This window comes from Hyperolius riggenbachi, chromosome 3 (assembly GCF_040937935.1).
Source record: "Hyperolius riggenbachi isolate aHypRig1 chromosome 3, aHypRig1.pri, whole genome shotgun sequence".
In the NCBI taxonomy this organism is placed as follows: Eukaryota; Metazoa; Chordata; class Amphibia; order Anura; family Hyperoliidae; genus Hyperolius; species Hyperolius riggenbachi.
In genome coordinates this window covers 127,985,600-128,008,274 of record NC_090648.1, presented here as the reverse complement: position 1 = coordinate 128,008,274, position 22,675 = coordinate 127,985,600, and the positions used below count along the sequence as shown (strand labels likewise).

The 22,675-nt window shown below is 45.5% G+C and overlaps 1 protein-coding gene across 2 annotated transcripts in view; it reads left to right on the top strand.

Moving 5' to 3' along the window:
- The window catches only part of TIA1 (TIA1 cytotoxic granule associated RNA binding protein), a 41,170-nt gene that overhangs the window by 1,128 nt on the left and 17,367 nt on the right, over positions 1-22,675 (top strand). The window contains exons 2-5 of one of the 2 annotated variants that reach the window (XM_068274919.1): positions 18,389-18,485; positions 20,787-20,885; positions 21,606-21,660; positions 22,015-22,047. In XM_068274919.1, coding sequence (XP_068131020.1) covers positions 18,389-18,485; positions 20,787-20,885; positions 21,606-21,660; positions 22,015-22,047 — 284 coding nt within the window. The remainder of the gene's footprint in view (positions 1-18,388; positions 18,486-20,786; positions 20,886-21,605; positions 21,661-22,014; positions 22,048-22,675) is intronic. The other variant, XM_068274920.1, reaches the window with a different exon arrangement.

Here is a 22,675-nt window from a genome sequence, read left to right as displayed (position 1 = left end):
GCAGAGAGATGTAGTGGCGTCTGCCGTCTGCCACACAGGAGATGGAGCAGAGAGATGTGACGGCGTCTGTTACACAGGAGATGGAGCAGAGAGATAGAGTGTTGTCTGCCACACAGGAGATGGAGCAGAGAGATGTGACGGCATCTGTCACACAGGAGATGGAGCAGAGAGATGTAGTGGCGTCTGCCGTCTGCCACACATGAGATGGAGCAGAGAGATGTAGTGGCGTCTGCCGTCTGCCACACAGGAGATGGAGCAGAGGGATGTAGTGGCGTCTGCCACACAGGAGATGGAGCAGAGAGATGTTACGGCGTCTGCCACACGAGATGTGAGGAGATGGAGCAGAGAGATGTGGCGGCATCTGCCACGCAAGAGATGGAGCAGAGAGGTGTGGCGGCATCTGCCACGCAAGAGATGGAGCAGAGAGATGTGGCGGCATCTGCCACGCAAGAGATGGAGCAGAGAGATGTGGCGGCATCTGCCACGCAAGAGATGGAGCAGAGAGATGTGGCGGCATCTGCCACGCAAGAGATGGAGCAGAGAGATGTGGCGGCATCTGCCACGCAAGAGATGGAGCAGAGAGATGTGGCGGCATCTGCCACGCAAGAGATGGAGCAGAGAGATGTGGCGGCATCTGCCACGCAAGAGATGGAGCAGAGAGATGTGGTGGCATCTGCCACGCAAGAGATGGAGCAGAGAGATGTGGCGGCGTCTGCCACGCAAGAGATGGAGCAGAGAGATGTGGCGGCGTCTCCCACGCAAGAGATGGAGCAGAGTGATGTGATGGCGTCTGCCACGCAAGAGATGGAGCAGACAGATGTGGGGCACTCTACCACTCACGTGATGGAGCAGAGAGATGTGGTGCTGTCTGCCACCCAGGAGATGGAGCAGAGACATGTGGCGCCGTCTGCCACCCAGGAGATGGAGCAGAGACATGTGGCACCGTCTGCCACCCAGAAGATGGAGCAGAGACGTGTGGCGCCGTCTGCCACCCAGAAGATGGAGCAGAGACGTGTGGCACCGTCTGCCACCCAGGAGATGGAGCAGAGACGTGGCGCCGTCTGCCACCCAGGAGATGGAGAAGAGACGTGGCGGTGTCTGTCACACAGGAGATGGAGCTGAGAGATGTGGCCACGTCTGCCACACAGGAGATGGAGCTGAGAGATGTGGCCACGTCTGCCACACAGGAGATGGAGCTGAGAGAAGCGGCCCCATCTGCCACACAGGAGATGGTGCTCCATATCTTGCAACATGTCTGCCACACAGGAAATGGAGCAGAGATGTGTGGCGGCGTCTGCCACGCAAGAGATGGAGCAGAGAGATGTGGCGGCGTCTGCCACGCAAGAGATGGAGCAGAGAGATGTGGCGGCGTCTGCCACGCAAGAGATGGAGCAGAGAGATGTGGCGGCGTCTGCCACGCAAGAGATGGAGCAGAGAGATGTGGCGGCGTCTGCCACGCAAGAGATGGAGCAGAGAGATGTGGCGGCGTCTGCCACGCAAGAGATGGAGCAGAGAGATGTGGCGGCGTCTGCCACGCAAGAGATGGAGCAGAGTGATGTGGCGGCGTCTGCCACGCAAGAGATGGAGCAGAGAGATGTGGCGGCGTCTGCCACGCAAGAGATGGAGCAGAGAGATGTGGCGGCGTCTGCCACGCAAGAGATGGAGCAGAGAGATGTGGCGGCGTCTGCCACGCAAGAGATGGAGCAGAGAGATGTGGCGGCGTCTGCCACGCAAGAGATGGAGCAGAGAGATGTGGCGGCGTCTGCCACGCAAGAGATGGAGCAGAGAGATGTGGCGGCGTCTGCCACGCAAGAGATGGAGCAGAGAGATGTGGCGGCGTCTGCCACGCAAGAGATGGAGCAGAGAGATGTGGCGGCGTCTGCCACGCAAGAGATGGAGCAGAGAGATGTGGCGGCGTCTGCCACGCAAGAGATGGAGCAGAGAGATGTGGCGGCGTCTGCCACGCAAGAGATGGAGCAGAGAGATGTGGCGGCGTCTGCCACGCAAGAGATGGAGCAGAGAGATGTGGCGGCGTCTGCCACGCAAGAGATGGAGCAGAGAGATGTGGCGGCGTCTGCCACGCAAGAGATGGAGCAGAGTGATGTTGCGGCGTCTGCCACGCAAGAGATGGAGCAGAGTGAAGTGATGGCGTCTGCCACGCAAGAGATGGAGCAGACAGATGTGGGGCAGTCTGCCACTCACGTGATGGAACAGACAGATGTGGGGCAGTCTGCCACTCACGTGATGGAGCAGAAAGATGTGGTGCTTTCTGCCACGCAGGAGATGGAGCAGACAGATGTGGTGACATCTGCCGCACAAGAGATGGAGCAGAGAGATGTGGCGCCGTCTTCCACACGAGATGGAGCAGAGACGTGTGGCGTCGTCTGCCACCCAGGAGATGGAGCAGAGACGTGTGGCGCCGTCTGTCACCCAGGAGATGGAGCTGAGAGATGTGGCCACGTCTGCCACACAGGAGATGGTGCTCCATATCTTGCATCATGTCTGCCACACAGGAAATGGAGCTGAGATGTGGCGGCGTCTGCCACCCAGGAGATGGAGCAAAGAGATGTAGCGGCATCTGTGTCACACAGGAGAGAGAGCGGAGTGAAGTGGTGGCGTCTGTCACACAAGAGATGGAGCAGAGAGATGTTGTGGCGTCTGCCTCAGAAGATGGAGTAGAGAAATGTGGCGGCATCTGCCACGATGCAGGAGATGGAGCTGAGAGATGTGACAGCATCTGCAATGATGCAGGAGATTGAGCGAAGTTGTTGCGGCAGGAGATAGAGCTAAATTGTGGCATCTGCCATGACACAAGGGGTGGAGCTGAGAGATGCAGCAGCATTTACCACAATAGGAGATGGAGCTGCGTTGTGTCGGCATTAGCCACATCGCAGGATATGGAGCTGAATTGCAGTGGCATCTGCCCAAGGTTGTGAAGTCAGTTCAAAAATCATCCGACAACTCAGTATAAAACCTCCAACTCCAGGTACCCAAAATTGCTCTGATTTCTCGACTCCACAGAACTGCATCTGCCACTACGCAGAAGGTGGAGCTGAGGGATGCTCCGCTTTGTGGCAAATGCTGAGAGGTGGAGCTGAGAGATGCAGAGGTATCTACCACGACGCAGGAGATGGAGTTGAGAGATGGGGCAGCACCTGCCGTATGATGCACGATATGGAGCTGAGAGATGTGCAGCAGCTACAATAGAGCTTTTGTTTCTAAGAAGTTTCCGCTGCTATAGAAGAGATGGAGCTTGAAGATGTGAAAGCCCAGATGTAGCAGCAGATATAGAGGAGAGGGAGATGTAGCAGCAGCAGCCATAGAGGAGATTAACCACTTCCCCTTCACCGGGACTAGTATCTACGTCCCTGCAAAATCCCTTTTCACCTCTCAGGGACGTAGGTACTACGACCCTTGCTGCCCTGCACTCCCACTCGCTCCTGCACTCGTTCTCCTCGCCGATCATTAGAGGGGAGATCAATGAATGGGAACGTAATTCCCGTTGATTGATCTAAGTCCCTGTGTGAATAATCGCCGGCATCAATGAGATGCTGCCGTCATTCACAAACACCAATAATTACACGTCTACACATTACTTCTTCTTTGCATCCTAATACTTATGTGCAAGGACATCTTGTGGCCAAAATAGTAAAATGACACCTACAAATGTTTTTTGTAATAAAAAGACCTATATTTACATTTAAAATAACCCCTTTTAGTCCCACACTCCCCAAAAGTTATTAAAAAAAATAAACTTTTGTTAAAAATACAAAAATATATAGTTAAAAAAGAACAAATAGTTACCTTAGGGACTGAACTTTTTTTGTATGTTACTGTTACTTTTTACTTTTACATTTAAATTACTTATAAATTATGAGTTTATAATTAGTGATGGACGCAAAACTGAAAAAATGAACCTTCATTTCCAAATAAAGTATTGGGGCCATACATTGTACTAGGGAAATATTTTAAACGTTGCAATAACCGGGACAAATGGCCAAATAAAATTTTGTGGGTTTTAATTATGGTAGCATTTATTATTTTATAACTACAATGGCCGAAAACTGAGAAATATTTTTTTTTCGTATTATTCCCATTAAAATGCATTTAGAATAAAATAATTTGCAAAAGGTACCACCCAAAGAAAGCCCAATTGGTGGCAAAAAAAAATGTATACATCATTTCAGTGTGATAATTATTGGCAGATGGACGCAGCGCTGAAAGGTGAAAATAACTCTGGTTTTTAAGGGGAAAAACCCCTTGGAGGTGAAGTGGTTAAGATGTATAATGTAGCAGCAGCAGTCTTAGAAGAGACAGAGCTGGGAGATGCAGCAGCCATAGAGGAGGTGGAGCAGTGAGGTGTAGCAGCAGCTATAGAGGAGTCAAAACTAGGCAAGGTAGGCATGCTGGTGCGTACTTGGGTTTCCTAACGTTTATGCTGGAATATGGTGTGTTTATACCTTAAATGTTTCAACATTCCCATTCAGCTGTACAAAATTGCAGTGTGTTTGTGATGTGTGATGTTTTCACTTATGGGATGACAATCCATTGTGAGTAAGAAACCCTGTTAGTTAATGGATAGGGATCCAGCAAAGCATGATCACACTGTGGTGGATGTGTATCATGAGGTGAGTGAGGACCTCAGAAAATGTTGCTGCTCGTAAAGCTGGAAAAGCTTTCAAGACATCACTAAAAACTTTGCACTCCACTACAGTCAGATTGTCTATAAATGGACAAACTTCAAAATCGTTGCTATTCCACCCATCGTGGCCGATTAAGAAAACTCCATCTGGAAAGTGTGTAATTAACCCAAGAGGCTACTAAGAAACCCAGAGGCAACTGAAGGCCCCCCCCCCCCCCCCCAAAAAAAAAAAATAAAAAATAGATTTTTATTTTTATTTTTTCTCTCGGCTTCAACTGTCCACAAAACATTTTAGCAAATATTAAATCTCGTGTGGATAAAACTGAAAGATGCTGGGAAAAATGTTTTGTGAACCGCTGACGCCAAAATATAACATTTTTGCCTAAAGTAGACCTGAACTTCCTCTCTGCTGTAAAAGTTAAGCAGCAGCATAATGGCCTTTAAAGAAAAAACTTTCTTTGTTTCAGCTGATAGAAATCCTGTAATCTGCAGTGTATTTCCCGCTTTCATGGAAGCAGTCATAGGTTTAACATCCTGTGTATACAATTTCGCTGCTCATCTGAGGCAACCAACTGACACAGCTGAAATATCAAATTACAGTTGGTATTAGTCAGAGATGAGGGAGAATTAGACAGGCCAAGTCTCTGTTTTCCTTCTGTCCTGTGCAAGAGTTCAGGTCCACTTTAAAGTACGCCTGAATCGAGGGGAAAATTTTGAATGAAGCCCATGGTGGGCTAGGCTTCTTTTTACTGAGTGTCCTTACACTGCTCGTCCCCCTATTTTTCCCGACCCTCTTAAAGAGACTCTGTAACAAAAAAAAGTTCCCCTGGGGGGTTCTCGCCTCGGTAGGGGGAAGCTTCAGGGTCCCAATGAGGCTTCCCCCTCCCCTGTAACTGCTGTCAATCCAGTGCTGGCTCCCCCGAAGTCTCCTGCAATCCACGCTCAACAAGCCTTGTTGTATTTACCTCTCCCGGCTCCAGCAGGGGCGCTATTGCAACTCTCAGCACAGGGATAGGCGAAAATAGCCAATCTCTGTCGGGTTCGCTTTACTACGCAGGCGCAGGAGACTGGCGCCTGTGCAGAGGAGCGGCCCGACAGCGATCGGCTATTTCCACCTATCTCTGAGCGGAGAGCCGATACTGCGCTGGAGATGGGAAGGTAAATATTTACATCTCCGCTGTTCGTAGGGCCAGAGCGAGACCGCCGCGGGACACAGGAGGACGGGGGAAGCCTCGATAGGATCCGGAGGCTTCCCCCTACCAAGGTGAGTACCGCCCAGGGAAACTTTTTGTTATTACAGGTTTTCTTTAGGTATTCGCAAATGAGCAGCTTGAAACTTCCGTCTGCGCAGTTAAGAATCCACTCTGGGCAACTTGCTCAAGTGGTAAGAAGATGGGGAAAAGGAGGGATCCTTAGGACAACAAGCAGCGCCAGGATACTCAAAAGTTAGTCAACCTGAGGTGAGAGGGATATGGAATATGGAAGCTGTCATATTTATTTCCTTTTAAACAATACCAGTCGTCCTGGCAGTCGTCCTGATCCTGTCTCTTTAATCTCTTTAATACTTTTAGCCACAGAGCCTGAACAAGCATGCAGCAGATCAGGTACTCTAACGCAGCTGACTTTTACTAGATTGGCCATATGCTTGTTTCAGAGTTTCGACTCAGACACTACTTATGCCAGAAGATCAACAGGGGTGCCAGGCAACTGGTATTGTTTATAAGGAAATAATTATAGCAGCCTCCATATCCCTCTCACCTCGGGTTCCCTTAAAGGGCTTCACTCAATTCCCCCCTCCCCCATTTTAGAGGTGCTAAATGAGAAGCATTACATTTTGAGAACAGAAAACACTTAATTTTAGCATAAGACTCTTATCCCACCCATTAAACTGTGGTGGATGTGCTATGATTTGGGCCTCTTCTGCTGCATCTGGGCTTGGATGGCTTTCCATCCGTAATGGAACAATGGATTCTGAACTACAGCAAAGGAGGAAAATGTCAAGACATTAGTCCGTGAATTGAATCTCAAGACATTGGGTCATGCTGCAAAGCAAGGATCCTAAACGCACAAGTTATTACCGCAGACATTTAGTCACAGCTCTTTATGCTCACGGTGGGTCATTCCAGTTACTGAGAGCCCGATTCACTTACTTTTGTCACATACAAATGTATTGACTTAATTTCAGCTTTAAGTTTTCTGCATCTACTTTTGGGCTTGTTTGAAAGGCAGATGATGTTTTAGGTCCCATTCCTATAAAAAAAAATATAGAACATTTTAAAGGGTTCACAAACATTCAAGCACTTCTGTTTATCATGGAAAACCAGAACCGCTAGGGTTTTTGTAGAAAGTCTTCCTAGATCAGAAGGTATTTTCTCGCAATCACGTAAACAAGAAGATACTGGTGACTATGTTCTCTGTTTGCACTAGTAAGAACTGCAAATGTTTCTTCTGGCTTGATTATTTTTGTCAGACGGTGTACCTGGTAAACCTGTTTTTGATCATCCCAGATTTTGTTCCCATGGAGAACAAAATAAACATTTCCATTGTTGCCAATTATGATTTGTGCCTATGTTCTTAACCTCTTAAGGACCACAGGCTTAAACCCCCCTAAAGACCAGGCCATTTTTCACAAAAATGGCCACTGCAGCTTTAAGACCTCGCTGCAGGGCCGCACAACTCAGCACACAAGTGATTTTCTCCCTCCCCCTTTTCTGCCCACCAACAGAGCTCTTTGTTGGTAGGCAATGATCGCTCAGGATGTTTATTTTTTTTCCTCCAAATATTTAATAATTTTTTTTTTTTTTTATACTATGGGCCCACGCTTCCTCCTCCCGTCAGCCAATCACTGTGATCAGCTGTCATAGGCATATGCCTATGACAGCCGATCACTGCTATGTCTCCCAGTGTCACACGGCTGTCCCCAGTACAGCGCTGCTGTGTATTGCAGCTCTGTACTAAGTAAATAGACGGCCACTTCGACCATCTGACAGTCTCTGAGCGTCGATCGCTGCTGGGAGACTGAAGGCAGAGCTCCTTCATCCAAGAGGGGATGTGCGCGCATTGGCGCACGTAATCTCCCGCAAACCACTGCTCCAGGACCTTACACCGATCGGCCCTAGGCGGGTGATCATGGGCAGATTCAACCAAGATACAAATCTCTCTCTGATCGAATCTGATTAGAGATAGATCTGTCAGCTGCCCATACACCGCAGGCTGATTCCCAATCAATTTCAGTATGAAATCTCTCAGGAATCGTCCGAGTGCGCTGCCTGAGTGTATAAATGCAGGGCTGTGGAGTCGGTCCAAAAATCCACCGACTCCGACTCCTCAGTTTAGGATTCCACCGACTCCGACTCCAACTCCGCCTCCTCGACTCCGACTCCTCTAATTTGCATATTACAATTTTGTTGATTAAAAGTATGTAACATGAAATTCGTCTCTTAACTGCCAACGCTTAGGAATTTTACAAGGCAATTGAAGTGAGAAGGATATGTAGACTACTATATTTATTCCCTTCAGACTAAAACTAGTCCTTGGTAAGAGTACTTGTAAAAGGTACAAACCGGAACAAAGAACATGTATCAGGCCCTAGGCAATGTAAGTGTGGGTACATGTAAGAATGATGTGCAGGTACTCTGCAGGGGAATGAGGAAATTGTAAACAGACAACACCTCTGTGTTCAATGTGCACAGCATTCTCAGTGGATTCCCTGCAGCTCTGTGGGGAGTGCATATGTAGAGTATAGTACTACTGTGTAACAAAGTAAACCTGAGACAGATGAAATTAAAGTTTTATACATACCTGGGGCTTCCTCCAGCCACCTTCAGGATAATCAGTCCCTCGTTGTCCTCCTCCACCACCTGGATCTTCTGCTATGAGTCCAGGTACTTGAGCCAGTCGGGTGTAGTGCGCATGCACACACTCCGCCGCCAGGAGCATACTACACCTGTGCAGCACTATTGCGCAGGTGCAGAATGTTCCTGGCTGTGGGAGCGGCATGCGGCCGGACAGCGCTGACTGGCTGAATTACCAGGACACATAGCAGAAGATCCGGGTGGTGGAGGACAGCGAGGGACTGATTAGCCTGAAGGGGGCTGGAGGAAGCCCCAGGTATGTATAAAACTTTACTTTTCATCCGTCTCAGTTACCCTTTAATTTGTAGTCACCAAACCAAATTTTAACAACATATCAAATTATTTGATTTCATCAGCAAAGGAAGTGCATACATTTGCATAAATCAGCATCAATGCAGAATTATTTCCATCTCGTTGACCATCTCTATTAGTGACACAGCTACACATCAGGCTTTATTCTTACAGCATAGATGTTATTTAGTATATATAAGAGATTCCTGTGTACACATCATATATACAGTCACAATCAGATATGTATATCTGACCTTAAAAATACGGGGACTGCTTTATTGAAGCAGCACAAGTAACTAATTTTGATTGGTTTATTTCATTTTTGTGGACTAAGCACAGCTATTACTGTATATATACTGTATATATACATTATTTTTAATGACTATTATCTGAGAAATAGAACATTTTATCATATTTTCTATTTTAATTACAGTTACAAATTCATTAGGAGTCGGAGTCGGTGCATTTTTTCCCGACTCCGACTCCAGGCACCCAAAATTGCCCGACTCCACGACTCCGACTCCACAGCCCTGTATAAATGTACGTGTGTGTTTCTACATTACCTGTCCTGTGTCTCGGCACCCGTCCGTCTTCAGAATGCACCTCTTTTTCATTAGCCGTCACACACAGCTGCGTGTATGGGGCTAATGGAAGAGCAGCAGACTCGGAAGATGGACGGGTGCCGAGACACAGGACAGGTAATGAATGAATGCACACAGGACACATGTACATTTATACACTGGGGAAACAGCGCTGGGGGTGTTGTTGCGTTTATCGCTCGTGCAGATATCACTCGCCATTACTGATATGCACCCGTACCATCCATCGGACATGCACTTGGCGGCGTCAATTTTCATTCGATTATAATAATCAAATCAGATGGTCGCTCGGCCACCAAGTTGCCTGATGTATGGCCACCTTAATACTTTCAAAACTGACTGATTTCCAGCATAGACTTGCTGAGATTCTAGACTTATTTTTTTCTTAGTAGCAAAAGGATTTGTGTAGATGTAAAAGCAGAACTCTAGTTGGCACATTTAAATAAGCTTTGTGGAAATGGTGGTGTGAAAAAACAGCCATAATTTATCAGATTAAAGAATTCCTGAGATGTAAGTAGCAGCAGCATTTATACATACCTGGTGCTTCTTCCAGCCCCATGTCCATTGTGTCCTCCGTCGCCGTCCTTGCGGGCCGCTCTATTATCCTGTGGTGAGCTCCGGTAAATTGGCCAGTTGCACTTCACTGTGCATGCGTGGTCCTGGCCATGGGAGCGCAGCGGGGGCACACGCATCCAGGATGCGCACGCGCAGTGGAGTGCCACTGGTCAATTTTTCGGAGTTCACCACGGGACAATGGAACAGCCCGAAAGGACGTAGAGTTAATAACAAAAGTTTTGTTAATCAACCTGTTTGTTTCAGGGCTGTGGAGTCGGAGTCGTGTAGTCGGGCAATTTTGGGTGCCTGGAGTCGGAGTCGGGAAAAAATGCACCGACTCCTAATGAATTTGTAACTGTAATTAAAATAGAAAATATGATAAAATGTTCTATTTCTCAGATAATAGTCATTAAAAATAATGTATATATACAGTAATAGTTGTGCTTAGTCCACAAAAATGAAATAAACCAATCCAAATTAGTTACTTGTGCTGCTTCAATAAAGCAGTCCCCGTATTTTTAAGGTCAGATATACATATCTGATTGTGACTGTATATATGATGTGTACAAAGGAATCTCTTATATATACTAAATAACATCTATGCTGTAAGAATAAAGCCTGATGTGTAGCTATGTCACTAATAGAGATGGTCAACGAGATGGAAATAATTATGCATTGATGCTGATTTATGCAAATGTATGCACTCCCTTTGCTGATGAAATAAAATAATTTGATATGTTATTAAAATTTGGTTTGGTGATTACAAATTAAAGGGTAACTGAGACGGATGAAAAGTAAAGTTTTATACATACCTGGGGCTTCCTCCAGCCCCCTTCAGGCTAATCAGTCCCTCGCTGTCCACCTCCACCACCTGGATCTTCTGCTATAAGTCCTGGTAATTCAGCGCTGTCCGGCCGCATGCCGCTCCCACAGCCAGGAACATTCTGCACCTGCGCAATAGTGCTGCACAGGTGTAGTATGCTCCTGGCGGCGGAGTGTGTGCATGCGCACTACACTTGACTGGCTCAAGTACCTGGACTCATAGCAGAAGATCCAGGTGGTGGAGGAGGACAACGAGGGACTGATTATCCTGAAGGCGGCTGGAGGAAGCCCCAGGTATGTATAAAACTTTAATTTCATCTGTCTCAGGTTTACTTTGTTACACAGTAGTACTATACTCCAGTGTTCTCCCCAGGCTCTTTTAGCCGGGTGCTTCACCCGGCTAGATTTGGTGACCACCCGGCTGTCATCGGCTCACCTCCTCTTATGCTGTAAGCAGAGTTGCCCTGCATTTTCATCTCAACCCACCCGGCTACTTTTTCATGCCACCCAACTACTATTTCATGCCACCCGGCTGGAAAAAAATTCTGGGGAGAACACTGTACTCTACATATGCACTCCCCACAGAGCTGCAGGGAATCCACTGAGAATGCTGTGCACATTGAACACAGAGGTGTTGTCTGTTTACAATCTCCTCACATTCTTACATGCACCCACACTTGATAGATGTTCTTTGTTTCGGTTGTACCTTTTACAAGTACTCTTACCAAGGACTAGTTTTAAGCAGCCCATACACTCAGCCGATTTTCTGGCCGACCGATCGATCCCGATCGATTGCAAATCGGTTGGCCAATCGACCGATCGATGGCCGATTTCGATCGATTTCGATGGATTTCCATCGAACTTGCAGGGTGGAAAATTTAGGTCGATCTGAAGAGATTGCTTATCAGTTTGCATTGGCCTTAATGGAAATCTGATGGCAAAAAAATGCCATCAGATCGAATTTCAATAGATTTCAAACTGAAATCTGTTGGAATTCTATCCTGGTAAAAAATGTTCTAAAAACGCATCAGATAGACCATCAGATGCATTTCTTATCTATCTGCTGCCAATCTGACGAGTGTATGGGCACCTTTAGTCTAAAGGGAATAAATATAGTAGTCTACATATCCTTCTCACTTCAGTTGTCTTGTAAAATTCCTAAGCGTTGGTAGTTGAGACGAATTTCATATTACATACTTTTAAAAAACAAAATTGTAATATGCAAATTAGAGGTGTCGGAGTCGTGAAGTCGGAGTCGGTGGAATCCTAAACTGAGGAGTCGGAGTCGGTGGATTTTTGGACCGACTCCACAGCCCTGGTTTGTTTTGTGCTAAGCTATCCCTTTGATTTTATACTGGGTGCACACGATTCAATTTCCCGAGTAATCTAAAGGGAAGTGGTATGGTGTATACATGTCCAAACTGCTCTTGATCGATAAAGGAATCGGTTTTTCCAATGGCGACGTCACAAAATCAATCCCTTTAATCAATCATAAACTGATCGGGGATGGCAGAAATAATTGTCTGATTCCTGCCAGTCGGATAGGAAATTGAATCGTGTGTACCTAGCATTGGGATACAAATGCACCTGCACAATTTCCACTTGTATATCTACAGTATATCCTAAATGTTGTCCTGTGTTAAGACCACTTTCTTCTTGTTACCTAGGGTAAAAAGCTTTAAGTGTGTCTATTTGTTTTTAAAAGTTTTTAAATTTGGTGTGTTTTCTTACCTGCAAAATGATTTCTAAAGCTATTTACATAGGCTCTATCAAACTTTACCAAGACGAGGGTTTGTAGCCACCGCAGCTGAGAATCAAGTGCGTGTACTAGTGTCCCCAGAGCGCAATTAAAGATCCGGAATGCCAACGATGGCAACCCCCGAGGGCATTGTTTGTCCTGCACAGCAGTGGAAACTGCTCCATTGTGTTCTGTACTGCTGTTCCTCCTACTCTCCCCATAAATACAGTATGCTTTGCTCTGCTATATCGAAGCGTCTGTACAGCACTCAGCTCCAGAACTACCACTGTACGATTTTATGCACCTTTAGTTTAACCAGGCAGTCCTATGATTCAGTTAACTTTAGAAAGTTCACATCCCAGCTCAACCATAAACCAGACTTTTCTCCCCAGCACTCCCAATAAACACAAGACTGGTCAGGACATGTTGTTTAGCCTGTGTAGATCAAGATCGCGCAAATGAGTCATCACTGTGGTCTTCCCTCTAAAGGGTTTATAGACATACCTGTCCAATCAAAAGTGCTTACATGTTTCAGACCAAGACAAAGCCCTCAATTGTAGCTGTGACTGTGATTTAAAGAGCAGCTGTCAGCCATACTATCTCAGAAAAAAACACATATATACCGTAAGTAGATATACTTGCTCCACTTACATAACATGTGTATTGCACTGTCCACGTTTTGATTTTAGTGATTTTTCTACAGTAAAAAAGAAAATACTTCTTAGCATTTCCCATTTTAACTGTGGCTATTTTGAAGCCAATCCTGATGTCGTTTCCTCCCTTAAGGGGCCCATACACCTAACTATTTTCCCGCCGAAATACGGCCGTTTCGATCAGTGATCGAAACGTCTGTGAAATCGCCGCGCGCACCGCTAATCCATCGTTCCCGTCGATCCATCCGTGCGGAAGATTTTTCTCGATCGCCGGCGGGTCGGGAGTGCGTCGATAGCGGCGTTCGAATGCCCGACGACCGATGCAGTACAGCGGGTATACATTACCTGCTCCGCCGGCGCGAGTCGCCGCTGTCACCTCCTGGCTCCCGGCTGGCATCTTCTCCGCATCACAGCATCCGGCATAACTTCCTGTGTCACTGCAGTGACAGCGGAAGTACAAATAGAGGGCGCTCTATTTGAACTTCCGCTGTCACTGGAGTGACAGGAAGTTATACGCGGATGCCGGATGTGTGATGCGGAATGTGATGGGAGAAGATGCCAGCCGGGAGCTGATGCCGGGACCAGGTGGAGAAGAAGACAGCGGTGGACCAGGGTACTCGCGCCGGCTGGAACAGGTAATGTATGCAGGGGGGAGGGGGCGGCAGCTCCACAGATTGTGATCGGTTTCAGGCTGAAATCGATTCACAATCTGTTTGCAGTAAGGTGGCCATACGATCCCTCTCTGATCAGATTCGATCAGAGAGGGATCTATCTTTTGGTCAAATCTGATGGCATATCGACCAGTGTATGGCCACCTTTACTCTCCTCTGCCTGATTTGCCCGCCCTTCACTATAGAAAGTGCATTGTCTCAGCATGAGAAATATTGGCCAATCAGAAAGGAACAGAGGTGTGGGAGGGGAAACAGGAGGGAAAGCGGCTTCAGCTAATCAGGTTGCATTAGTTAAAGACACTGAAGCAAGATTAAAGCAATGATTTTAACTTGTATTAATGTTAAGCACTATAGCTAGTGCTAAAATGCAGCTATCCCGCGGCAAAACAAGGGGTTTATATCCCCCCCCCCAATCCCCTCTGCAAAATCTGCGACTTTCTTGGTCGTGGATTTTGCTGCTCGTGGAGGCAGAGCTGTGAGCTGCAGCTCTGCCTCCATGCGTGTCAATCTGCCGGCAGGTTTCCGCCTCTCCCCGCCCCTCTCAGTGAAGGAAGATTGAGAGGGGTGGGTAGAGGCGGTGATCAGCGGGGGTTGACGCGCTAAGAGACAGAGCAACAGCCATTAGCTCTGCCTCAATCAGGAAGCGCTCACCGCACTTTGCAGAGGGGATTTGGGGATTATAAACCCCTCGTTTTGCCGCAGGATAGCGGCGTTTTAGCACTAGTTATAGTGCTTAAAGCGGACCCAAACCAAACATTTTTTTTAATTCAAAATATTTAGTTGCACCACTCTGACACATACAAAGATAAATAAACACTTCTTCAAGCCTATGAGCATTTCAGTGCATGCTTTTCACCCTCCTCTTTGTATAACTAGGGTTACACAGGTGGCAGCCATTAGCAATTCCTCCTTTGCTGGACACCATCTACTCCACTCCACTCCGGATTATTTGCCGGCAATATGAAAGGAAGGGAGGGGTTTCTCCAATAAATGTAAAATATTTTATATTTGTCATCATGCAGCTGAAAAAAGGCTGCTATTTATTATTATAATTTATAAAATAGATTTTATTTCTGAAATCTTGTATTTTTAGTTTGGATCCACTTTAACATTTAATACAAGTTAAAATCATAGATTTAATCTCGCTTCAGAGTCTCTAAGTCTGAGGGGAATTAGAGAAGCAAAAAAGGACAACCCGGCATGCCCTGCAACCTTCCTTTTTGTGTACCAAATGAGTCAGGTAAACTGGGAAATGGTCATTTATCAACAAGAAAAGTAATAGTGATTTTAACTTTTGTATTGCCTGGTTAGCATCCTTATTACTTGTTTACCAGATAAAAATAAAGAATTGATTTTATGCCCGACAGTTACTCTTTAAGGTTGGTTCACACCATGCAGATTTTAACTTTTATTCAAGATCCATTTTGAGCGTGTGATCAGTTCAATAGTCAGCTCTGACATCGAGTGGCTATAGAAGAAAGCTAGCATACACACATGCGATTTTTCTGAACCCCGATCAGATTTTTGATCATTTTTGCGATTGACTATTGATCGAAAATGGATCAAAAGGACATACACACAGAATGATAGCCAGTATTTCGATGTATATTTTTCAGCATGTCCGTTTGAGTAAGATTGTTTTTGAGCTGAAATCGGTCGCTGGCAATTAGTAGGCTGTACAATATTTTGGCCAACCCTTTTTCTCAATTGGTTATAGGATCTGAAGTGAAAATTGCATGGTGTGTACCAGCCTTTACTCATACACGCGCCAGATTTTCGCAAACGACCCGTCGTTTGAGCATCCGGTCGTTTGGCCGTCAAATCGGGCGTGTGTACGGTCTGTCGTTCAGCTGATAAGACTGGATTTGAACGATCCGCCAAGCGAAAATCCAGCATGTGTATGTACCTTTTATGCTGGGCATACATGGCTCGATGCCCCCTTATCAATCGAGCCGCTGATGGCGCGATTGATAATATCCGACGTGTCCGATCACCGCAGGGATCAATTCCGCGCGATCCCCGCAGGTGGACAATAGCGGCTATTTGAGCGGGAGATGAGAAGCGCCAGCGGGGACGAGCGGGAATTGATTCGGGTGCGCGTGCGGACGAGCGGGGATGTGGCGGGAGTCAATCCGGCGGCTAATGGGCCGCCAGATCGACCCGTGTATGCCCAGCATTAGAACTTTCTATGGAGAGGGGAGGCTCTGGATCCTTCACGGTCCTTTCTCTGTCCCTTAGTTCCACCTTTGTGCCCTGGTGAAGTTCTACGACCAGCTCAGTCAAAGTTATCAGCCCCCCTTGAGCAGTCTTTGAAAGTGCTTGCAGGATGTGAGTACTTCTAAAGATGAGTGGATCTGTACCGCTCACGCTTGGGTCCAAGCTTGTGCATGCGCAGTACAGATGGGCCTGTCTTTGGAAGTACTCAGGAGTGCGAGTACTTCTGAAGACTGCCGAGGACTCCTGACAGCATTTATGAGGGACAGCGGTGGAACAAGAAGACGGAGCGAGGACCAGGAAGGCTCTATGACATCCAGAGGCTTCCCTCTCCATAGATGCGCATCTAACCTGAAGTGAGTTTCCTCGCTTAGTTTTCTTTCAAGTGGACCTGAACTCAGAACGTCCTCTCTGCTCTAAAAGATGCACAGCAGCATAATAATCTTTAAACAAGAAACCTTTCTTTGTTACAGCTGATACAAATCCTAAAATACATCTGCACTGTTTCTACTTCCTGATTCATGGAAACAGACATATTGGTAACCTCTTGTGCTTTCAAATGGCCTTATCTGCCATCTCTGCCATAGGCAGTCATGTGACACAGGGGAGAGATCAAATTACAACTTGTGATTAGACACAAATGAAGGGGAATTAAATAGGATAAACTCTAAGTACATACAAGGTGCATTTCTCTAGGTATATCTTCCGTCCTGTGCAAGCGTTCAGGTCCCCTTTAATGAAGTCCTTTATACTTGATCATTTATTGACGGTTTCTGATTGGTCGGAGGAAGAATGCTCTCCTAATTTTTGGACAATTAGATCATTTGATCGTATTATTTGCTGGGTTGAACAATTGGCTAGTGTGTGCCAGGTCTTACACAGAAAACTTGGATACAATGAAAGCCATTTTTAATATACAAATTGATTTCTGCCTGACCGCATCAAACAGTGTCCTATTTTTGGTGATCAGAAATGTACTTCAAACAATCTTTCTATGTGATAATAGGGATACTGAAGTAGCACTGTTTGCATTCTAGTACATTATGCCTTGTGATCATTAGGGCCGGTTCACACGGACGCTTGGCGGCGTCTACCGTCAAGCGTTCGGGACCCATCGGCTAAACTCTCCCATTCAAGTGAATAGGAGCGTTTAGCATTGCGCGGTTACCGTCGATTACCGTCGATTGCATAAACGCGGCGTTCTGATCCCGATTTAACGCATCGTTTCGGCCGTCCCTAGAAGCCGCATGCAACGTCCAGGGACGGCTAGCCGGCGCGGCTTCATGTCCCCCTGCGGGGACGAGAAACGTCGATCGCGACGATCTCTGTACCGCCGCCACCGAACGGGACGTCACAGGACGACGCGACTTCCTGGCCGCCCCAACGCCGCCTGCCGTCCATGTGAACCGGCCCTAAATAGGAAACATGCAGCACTGAATGAATCATTCACTGTGTGCACTGCAAACAGCCAAATTGTGTCAATAGGTTCCCTTTTTTATTTTAAATTCTGTTGCAGCTATTAACATGTCCAAGCCGTATTGTGCAATCCGTTTGGCAAATGGAGATGAACATTTTGTAAGAGTTTTCCATCTTCCTTTAGAGAAGTACTAGTCTGTTTTCTACAGAACAAGGCCTGCTAACATTGTGGATTACATATGGCTGTGACTGATGGATGGAAGACTGGCAAGGGAGTCAGGAATTGTTCTTTTCTGTCCTTGTTCACAGTCTTCACTACAGATGTCACATGTGTGACACAGACCCAGCCCACCTGCCCCTCACTGCAACTTGGAAATCCTAGCCTGCCATTTCATTCCCACCACACAATGGATGGAGAGGAGAGTAAGCTAGCACTGCATCTGGGTGTCCTGACTTTCAGGATTGCCTAGAGCTTGACAGAGGGTATTATTTACTTCACTAAAAGTAAGAAAGAGGAAAAAACTGATTTGTGAGTACAGGCACTTTAGTATATGGCAACTTTTTAAGTTCACCAGTTTTTGTAGCACATCAGGAAATCGCAGTCTGTCTGCCAATATGCTGAGGCGACACATAGCACCTGAGAGTGAAAATGCTGTGAATTATCAATGTTCTCTGCCTAGTGCTGACATCAAGCAAACACAGAAATGAGCTATGGGAAAGAAGCAATAGTGGAAATATACTGTAATATTTCTGTATGTTGCTTACAAGATACAGAAAATGTCACGACTTGCATCAGATGAGTGCGTGATGTGTATGGCTCACAGTGCAAGACATCAAATCTGTGCAGTTATCAGCTTTCAGATTTTTTACTTATATACTTGCAGGTTGTATTAATTATCTTGTTCATTTACCGATATGTCTTTTTTTTTACAGGTATGTGGGAAACCTGTCTCGAGATGTCACAGAAGCGCTGATTCTTCAGGTGTTCAGTCAGATTGGCCCCTGTAAAAGCTGCAAGATGATTATGGATGTGAGTTCTACTTCCACCTTGCCATACTAAGGAAGTCACTTAGGCTTACATATTTTTATACACACACTATCTGCACCTAATGCCTAAAGAATCTGCTTTAACAACGTGAAGTCAGTTTAGATATGTTTTATGAGGCTTCTATGTCAAACTATGTAGTAGTGTTTTTCTGCTTAAAGGTAGTCTGAAGTAGAAATAAAAACAGACAAACAGATACTCACCTAAGGAGAGGGAAGGCGCTGGGTCCTGTAGAGGCATCCCGGCTCCTCACAGTCCCTGCGTTCCCCTGCAGGCTCCCCCGTTAGCAGTCTACGGCCCATGGGTTGTAGGTTGCTCTCTTACGCGTTGGGATGGCTCCGGCAGTCTTCGGAAGCACTTGGACTTCTGAAGACGGGCCTCTCAGTACTGCGCGAGCCCCCTCTCTCACGCACTCTTGCATGTGCAGTACAGAGCCGCCAGTCTTCGGGAGCCTGAGTGCTTCTGAAGACTTCCGATGTCTCTCTCAGAATTAGATTCAAATGGACAGAGCCTGCGGGGAACGAGGACACAGTGAGGAGAACTTGAAGGCATTCTAGGACCCAGAGTCTCCCCTCTTCTTAGGTGAGTATCTGGGTTGTTTGTTTTTTTTATATATATTTTTCAGACTTGCTTTAAAGAGACATTAAGTTTTTTATGTATGTGCAGTAACAGAATTTGCCTGTTTCCTTTTTCTTCACTGTAAGGGTTAATTATCCAGGGCTATAAATCAAATTTTCTCTGCTCTTGGGTAAGGCACTTCAAGAGGTCATGCTTTTCCAGTTATGGAGAAGATAAACATTAAAAAGTGTAGTCAAACTAAACTTCAAACAGATGTTTGATACAAAAATAGCACTGTTTATTTAGGAAATCCCCGTTTAGGATTAGGTCTCTTCCTCCTTATTTAGTTGACTCTGACTCTTCGTGACCACAGGATTAGCTTTATAGATACGCTATCTGTTTTTGTTTTTATACTTACCTTGCTTACTGCCACTATACTTACATACTTTCCTTGACTTGTAATATACATACTGTCTGTCCTTGTATTTTTTTTTATTTTGTGTGTGTTTTCATTTGTTAAGCAACTGCCAAGACAAATTCCTTGTAAGTGCAAACTTACTTTGCGAAATAAATTGATTCTGAATTTTGATTAAAGGACAACTGAAGGGAGAGGCATATGGAGCGTTCCATATTTATTTCTTTTTACGCAATACCAGTTGCCTGGCTGTCCTGCTGATCCTCTGCCTCTAATACTTTTAGCCATAGACCCTGAACAAGCATACAGCAGATCGTGTTTCTAAGATTAGCTGCATGCTTGTTTTTGGTGTTGTTCGGACACTACTGCAGCCAAATAGATCAGTAGGGCTACCAGGCAACTAATATTGTTTAAAGGGAAGGTCCAAGCAAAAAAAAAAAATGAGTTTAACTTACCTGGGGCTTCTACCAGCCCCATGTAGCCATCCTGTGCCCTCATAGTCACTCACTGCTGCTCCAGTCCCCCGCTGGCAGCTTTCTGACCTCGGAGGTCAGGGCCGCATTGCGTACATTTTTACGCATTCCCGCTAGTGCAGGAGCATTAACATATACATTTTTACGCATTAGTGGTGCAACGCATACATTTTTGTTCCTGCACTAGCTGGAATGCGTAAAAATTTATGCAATGCGGCCCTGACCTCCGAGGTCAGAAAGCTGCCAGCGAGGGACTGGAGCAGCAGTGAGTGACTACGAGGGCACAGGATGGCTACATGGGGCTGGTAGAAGCCCCAGGTAAGTTAAACTCATTTTTTTTTTTTTGCTTGGACCTTCCCTTTAACAGGAAATAAATATGGCAGCCTCCATAGCCTTGTCACTTCAGTTGTCCTTTAAGCTAACCATAGACATGATACTGTAGTCTGCAGATTGTAGGAGTGTCCATGCTTACAGGAATTCCTGCAGACAACCGTTCCTCCAAACTTTGGCCATAGGTGTGCTGATTTTGCAGTGAATGGATTTTTTTATGTTTCCATAGAAATTGAATTTCCAGCCAAAATAATTTATATTGTGGTTCAGGTTTTGGCAGAAAATGGTCTTTTGCTGCAGCAGATGGTAGGCTTTTTCAGCCACCCAATATTACAGCTGTGGGTACCAAGGGAGTATTGCAGCCCATATTTTACACATAGTAGTTAGACAGCAGCGTGTGGGCATTGAAAAATGTCATCTTGGGTTTTGCTTGCTTTTGTTCTGTTTTGCAAATATACTCTGTTAACAAGATTTTTGGTTTGGCTGCCTTTTTTGTTTTTTATTGAGCAGACAGCAGGTAACGATCCCTACTGTTTTGTGGAATTTTATGAACACCGGCATGCTGCTGCATCCTTGTCTGCGATGAATGGCCGTAAGATAATGGGCAAGGTAAGCCTTTTTTGAAAGTCTCTGTGGTGTGTTATTCTTAAGGGCTAGTTCACAGTGCTCCATTGTGTTGTAGAAAGTGATAGTGCTGTGTTTTGTACAACTCAAGCAAAAAGGGCGCCAGACATTTGAGTGATGCTAGGGGCCTGCCATAGGCTCTAATGTTTATTATGGCTATAGCTCAGTTTATTTGGGCGCCAACAAAAGACAGCACAAATTATGAAATATACAGTGCAATTCAGCTGGCAGCCGAATTGCATCCTTCCCCTGAGTCCATGGCATCCTGGAGAGGGAATAGTAGTTAACGCCGGGAAATTTGCTATAGCAGTGTGAGCCGTTTTTTGGCTTCACCCTGCGGCCAAATCTCCCGGCATCCTTTCTGCATATATGCTTGTTTGTACACTTAGTGTTGTAGTCATACAACTGCTATTTCAGTGATTCTTTGTGGTATGATATATATATATATATATATCTCCTTATCCTGGGTTTAGCAGATGATGATTAATAAATCCAGATCAGGTGGTTTGCTGGATGACCAACATTCTCCATCTTTGGAGATGCTTCATAGATCAGGTTCGGTGTACAGTATTTCATATGATTGTAAGGAAAGAATATCAGGTGAATTCACTAGCCATGCTGCTTCCAATATGCATTATCCTGATTATGACTGGCTGGAAACTTTGTGTTTTGTTTTTGTGTGACAATGTATTATTCCTTTCCTAGGAGGTTAAGGTCAATTGGGCCACCACTCCAAGTAGCCAGAAGAAAGATGCAAATAGTAAGTTCTCCCGTAATGTCCTACCTAACCTGTACCTTCCATTATGAAAATACATTCTAAAAAAGCCCTTTTTATTCATTTTTATCAATCTTTAGATTGGTGTTCCTCAACCTGTGATCATAGTACATAACACAAAGCACAAGCAATGGCACTTTAGACATTTATCAAGTTGTTTTCTGCATTGGTCATTGTGAAACAAGTCTGTGTTAAGCAATACTCATTTATCCGTAGAATATAGGGGTTGAGGTGTTAATAATTGGTAAATTAAATTGGTTGAGAAACACTGCCTTAGATTACTTGTATTGATGTTTTTGTGCTAATATATTTAAGAACAAATCTAATCTTTGTCATCAGGTAGTTCCGTTGCCAACACACTGCGTTCTCAAGGTAATTGTGTCTTTTTATGGATAAAAATTAAATCTCTTGCGGTTGACCAGCGACAGTCAGGCTGTTCCTATCCACTCCTCTCTTCTACCATCTTCTTACCAAGCTGCCTAATTTCTTTTCTGTTGTCTTGGCAGCATGGAGACCATTGAGTATAACCAGTGAACCCATCCATTCCTTAAACCACAGCTAACCACTTGTTTCCCATAATAACATTGGTGTCGCTGGAAAATACCACTCCCATGTGACGTGGTTCTGCTACAAAACGCAGTTGTGAAGTTGATTAGCTGTTTAGCTCTTACAAGTCATACTTGATAAGCCTTGCTAAGTTTTATGGGGCACTTCTGACTTTTTGAGGCACTTGCTCCTAGTATTAAGCCTATGATGATTGCAAGTTGCTATGGCCCATTTTCAGTTTGGTAAATGCCTTCTTCAAGGAGATCTTCCCAGTTTACACAATCTGACTTGTAGCTAGTTTTCATGGCTTCAGACTTGGAGGACGAAGAATCATAATGCTATTAGCTTATGTCCTAATCTGTTGCATTTCGGATAGGGAATGTCCTCTTAAATACTGTGTTTGTATCATTCCTTCTAATTAGACGACATGTTTTTTTACCCATCATTTTTACTG